Source organism: Empidonax traillii, unplaced genomic scaffold (assembly GCF_003031625.1).
Source record: "Empidonax traillii isolate 1590-97213 ecotype Southwest subspecies unplaced genomic scaffold, ASM303162v1 scaffold1103:size489020, whole genome shotgun sequence".
In the NCBI taxonomy this organism is placed as follows: domain Eukaryota; kingdom Metazoa; phylum Chordata; class Aves; order Passeriformes; family Tyrannidae; genus Empidonax; species Empidonax traillii.
This window is the reverse complement of record NW_020956296.1, coordinates 481,153-485,888: the sequence shown is the minus strand read 5'-3', so window position 1 is coordinate 485,888 and position 4,736 is coordinate 481,153. Positions and strand designations below refer to the sequence as shown.

The 4,736-nt window shown below is 59.4% G+C and overlaps 1 protein-coding gene across 3 annotated transcripts in view; it reads left to right on the top strand.

The window, feature by feature from the left end:
* The window catches only part of PRRG3 (proline rich and Gla domain 3), an 11,577-nt gene that overhangs the window by 835 nt on the left and 6,006 nt on the right, over window positions 1-4,736 (top strand). Inside the window, exons 2-4 of one of the 3 annotated variants that reach the window (XR_003573633.1) lie at window positions 2,815-2,856; window positions 3,486-3,664; window positions 4,551-4,730. Coding sequence is in view for 2 of the 3 variants with exons in the window: in XM_027904913.1 (XP_027760714.1) it covers window positions 2,850-2,856 (7 nt within the window). In the remaining variant the exon portion in view is untranslated. Of the gene's footprint in view, window positions 1-18; window positions 1,823-2,814; window positions 2,857-3,485; window positions 3,665-4,550; window positions 4,731-4,736 lie in introns of those variants that run through there. The other 2 variants (XM_027904914.1, XM_027904913.1) reach the window with 2 other exon arrangements.

The window sequence follows — 4,736 nt, the reverse complement described above, 5'->3', positions numbered from 1 at the left end:
GTTTTGGGGTGACAGGTGAGCTGGGGGTCCCGGCTGTGGGGTGACAGGTGAGCTGGGGGTCCCGGCTGTGGGGCGCCTCTGGAAGCCGAGGGCGATGGGAATAATTTGGAGCTGGGTTTGGGAACGCAGGGGCCGGGGCTGCCGGCGCGGGGAGCGCGGTGGGATCTGGAGGCTGTTTTGGGAGGGCGAGGCTTCCCGTGGGGATCCCACGGTGCCTGTCTGGTGTAGCTGGTGCTGCCTCTTCTCGCGGTGGATCCTGGCACGGAAATTCCCCAGTGCTGGATCCCGCTGAGCCGCTGGCACCGCGGCTACGTGATGCCGGCAGAGTCAGCATCCTCCCTGCGCCGCGCGGCTCTGGGGGGCTGTGGATCCCCCTGCCCTGGACCTGTGCCCCCCCAGCCTGTCGAGGAGCTGCCATCCCCCAGTGGGGGGACCCCCGGCCCCTCTCGGGGGTCGGCACCACGCGTTGCACCGTGTTTTCCCAGCGCGGTTTCCTCCTCTGGCGTCGGTGACGGGAGCGGGGGCGGAGATGGGGGAGCCTGGGGGAGACACAAATGTGCGACTGCAGCATCCTCACTCCCGTGGCCGCATCCCTCGCGCCTCCTCACGGTTGCCTTGGCAACCTCCTATCGATGGGGTATTTATAGAGGATGGGAAGCCGGAGGGGGGGACCGGCAATGGGTGGGCGTCTGCTGGGTCAGCCTCCAGCTTCGGGCTTCTCTCAGCCTGCGTGGCTGTGTGGGGGCGGGAGGAATGCTGCTCCCCTTGGCGTCAGCGTGTGTGGTGCTCCAGCTTTTCCTGCTCGCAGGAGCCGGGGGGAGGTGGTTAAGGAATTTGCACGTGGAAATAAAAATAAGTGTCTGGGATGTGTGCCCTTCTCACCGGCATCAATTCTGCTGCTGGGCTTGTGTGGACCTGCCTTATTGTTTGCACTTGGAATAAAACACCCCCTGAGCTCTGACACTGGGACCATTGACACAGATGCTTGGAAAAAAACCTGTAAATTAAATGAAACAACGTTAAATTTGTTGCCTGATGAATGATGTGGGTTATGGAGCGGGGGGATCCTGACAGATCCGGTCATTTCTGTGTCTCTGTCCTCCTGTCCATCAGAGGGGGGGGAATGCCCATAACAATGAGTGTTTGTGTGGGAACTGTGGCCAGTTCTCTGTGCTGTCCCTTCTTTTATCCTGGGGGTTTGGGTCTCTTTGCAAAAACTGGTGACAGTAAAAGCGGGTCAGGTGGTCCCTGCTCAGAGCTGACACAGCCTGCCAGGGAATGCATGGATCCAGGGGGGAATCTGTGGATCCCGAGGGCAGTGGGAGAATGCATGGATCTGGGGGCCTCTCCCATCCTCCAGAAGGGCTCAGAGAAGCAGGGCTGGGCTGTGGGGGCACAGGAGGCAGCAGACCCCTCCTGTGTAGTCCTGGTGCTCTGCTGCTTTCCCTCATTCTTTCTTCAGCTCCAGACTGAGGTTTGCAATCTGAGCTTTTGCAAACTGTTGGGAGGGAACTGCTTTCTCCCTCTGGAGACAGGTCCAGGCTTGCTTGCCCTCTTGCCACTTATGGTGTAGGAGCCCTGGAAACCACGGGAAACCTGATGTTGGCAGAGAGAGGTGCTCCATTTACGGGAGGGTGGCTGTTGGGAGGTGTGGTGCTGCCTGCTCTGATGGTGTGTGGCACCAGCCCTTCTGTGTGTCTGGGTGCCTGACTTTTATGTGGGAGGAGAGCTGTGTTTCCAGCCCTGCTGACCCATGGAAGGCTCTGTGCTGCCCCTGACCTCACTCCAGCTGAGCAAACCCAAGGGCTTTTGGAATAACTGAGTGTCTGAAGTCCTGGACCTGAGACCAGCATGAGGTTTAGTTCCTGCTGTTTCTAACTGTGTTTGCTCCTTCATCCACAACAGATCACTGCAGGAGCTGGGGACTCCTGTCCCTCTGTCTCCTGACAGAGTTGTGGCTTTGCCACAGCAAGATGTCACACGAAGTGAGAGTTAGCCAAGGGTAGTCTGATCCATGGGGAACTGAGCACAGGGAGAAGGCAAAGCATGAAAAACAAGTAGGTGAAACTGCTGCAAGCAGAGAGAAGCATCCTCTCCTTCTGCAGGGCTTTGCTTCACCCTTGTGGGGTTTTGTTTGCTACAGTTTTGCTCTTTAAGCACAAAAGGTGCTTTTTCCAGCTGGAGAGCCGCTGCCCTGGGTGTGCAGGGAGCTCTGTCACTCCTACTGCTGCCGTTCCAGAGACCCAACAACCTTTAGGAGATGCATGTCCTTTTCTTTCATCTGTGTAAGCTTTATGGCAGTGGAGCAAACTGTATGGCCCTATTTATTGCAGATTGCGGGTGGGAGTTGCAGAAGTGAGAACTGGCACGGCTGTGATGTTGCTCTAAAACAGGATGACTGCTTTACCTGTATCCATCCATCTCCTGTGGAAGGGAAGAGCACCAGGCTGTTCCCAACAGCTCCTGACACCCAGGCCATCTTGTCAGCTGATGAGAAACGTGGTCTCTCCTTCGTCCAGTTCTTCCCTTCCTGCTTTGCACGGGGCTGCCTGGGCAGGGCCAGTGGGCAGGGCTGTGCTCCTCTCTGGGCTCCCAACACTGCAGGAGCTGAGGGTCCCTGAGCCCCCCCAACCATGCCATGAGTGGGGAGGCAGCTGGAGCCCTTGGCTCTCTGCAGGGGCACTGCTTGGCTGGGATCTGTCCTGGGTCCACCAGTCAGCACCCCGCTTTCTGCATGAATTCTGGGTGATGGAGCTCTTGGGCTTTAGGGGGTGATTTAATCTGTCAGTGACTGTCCTGTTTTCTCCCCTGCAGGTAGGCAGGAGCCCCCCGTGGCCGAGTGAGGCAGCATGGCAAGTAAGTGCTCCCCAGGCAAGATGGAGAGGTGGCAGTGGTGCTGGAGAGTTGAAGGGGGATGTTTGGCAGCCATCTCTCATGGGAGGGGGGGCCTGTGCTTTTTTTTGGGGGGGGTGTTATCCTCTATGGGGAGCTGTTACCCCCGGATGAGGTCTGAGGTCCGGCCTGACCTGTGCTTCTCTCTCCCCTCTGCAAGGTGGGAGTCGAGAGGAGGTGCTGAAGGTCTGATCTCTCTGGGGCCACCCGGAGGCCACAGCATTTCTTTCTGTGTGTGGTGCTTGCTGTGCAGGACGGGCCTCCCCGAGGCTCTGTGGGCTCTGCCGGCCCCTCCGCGGGGGCTGCCGGTCTGTGCTCACACCTCCCACCAGCAGAGCTCCTCGTGGCCCACAGCTGCCACCCCCCAGTGCCCACCCAGGGGGGCACACACTGCCCTGGGGGCTGGGTGCTGGTGGCACTGGGGCTCTGTGTTCCTATGGACGGGCGGCTGCCGAGCTCGGCCCCAGCGGGAGCTCCCCGTGGCACCCCAGAGGAGTGCCCGGACAGGGGGCTGAGGGGGCAGGGTGGAGGATGGATGGCGTGTGGTCTGTTCAGAGCCGGGCTCAACCCTCCCTCCTCGCTCTCCTGGGCAGCCTGTGCCGAGGCTGCGTGCAGAGGTGTGCTGGGAGCTCAAGGAGCATGGCTGTAGTGAGTGGAGAGACAGAGATCTGTCTGGGATCTCGGGATTTGCTCGGAGCGTCGCTGGAGCCAGCCGTGAAGGTGGAGGCAGTGTCCATGCTGGGGAGGAGGAGGAGGACCCCAGGGAGGACAGGTATGCCTTCTTTCATTATATGTGCTGTGCTGGGTGGGGGAGGGAGCAGAGATCTTCAGGCAGTGTTTTTAAAAGGCTGCTTTAATCTCCAGTTAATGAGGAGGGTGCCCAGCTGGGCCCCTGCCTTCATGCACTGCTGCCTTTTCTCCCTCCCAGAGCTCAAGGACTGACTCACCAGCATTTCCTGGTTGTGGAGGGCGTCCCCTGTGGTGGCAGTGTCTCCTGCCAAACAGTCCCCTTCATGGTGACCCTGACATGCAGGAGGGGGATGTGGTGATGAGCCTGTTCCCCATCACACGCTGTGCAGCAGCGAGCAGCCCCATCTGTCCCTCTGCAGGCACAGCTGTGTGTCCTTCTCCAGAGGAACAGCCCTGGGGGGATCCCCCAAGCTGGGCAGCCAAGAAGTGAGGTGGTGTCCACCAGGGGCCATCAGCACCCCAGGAAAACCAGCAGGGATGAGGTGAAAACCAGCCCTCTGTCCTGCTTCCCCTGCCTAAAACTCTGATCTTTCCCGAGCACCGGTTCTCCAGCTGGTGTGGGGAGACTTGGAGAGGCACAGGGGGTCAGTGCTGAACCTGCTGGGCCTTGGGGACAGGACCTGCTCTGCTGTCTGCTTCTCACGTCAGTTGGGAATCCAGGCTGGAGATGAGAGGTCTTGTTTCCTGAAGGCCTGTGGTTTTCCTGCTCTGGTCCCCAGCCCCGTGGGAGCTCTTTGCACCTTCCTGTAACAGAGAGGAGGGAGCAGTGACTGAGTTCCTGCTCTCCTGCCCTTTGTAGGAAGCTGCATGTGGGGAGAGGCACACCCCCCTGTCAGAGCATGCTTAGAGTTGGGACACTGCTCGTGATTCCTGCCTGCCTGTGTGTCTGTTTTTATCTCCCACCGTAGTGGCCAGTTCAGCCCAGCAAAGCAGGGAAGGGGTCAAGTGGCCGGTGTCTGCAGGGATGGAGAGCCCTGACAGTGAGATCTGCAGCCAAGCTTGTTGCTCCACCGTGTGCTGAGGAAGTTGGAAAGAGTCTCAGGCCCAAGTGCTGAGGAAGGGAGAGTTCACACCGCAGCCTGATCAAGGTGGGA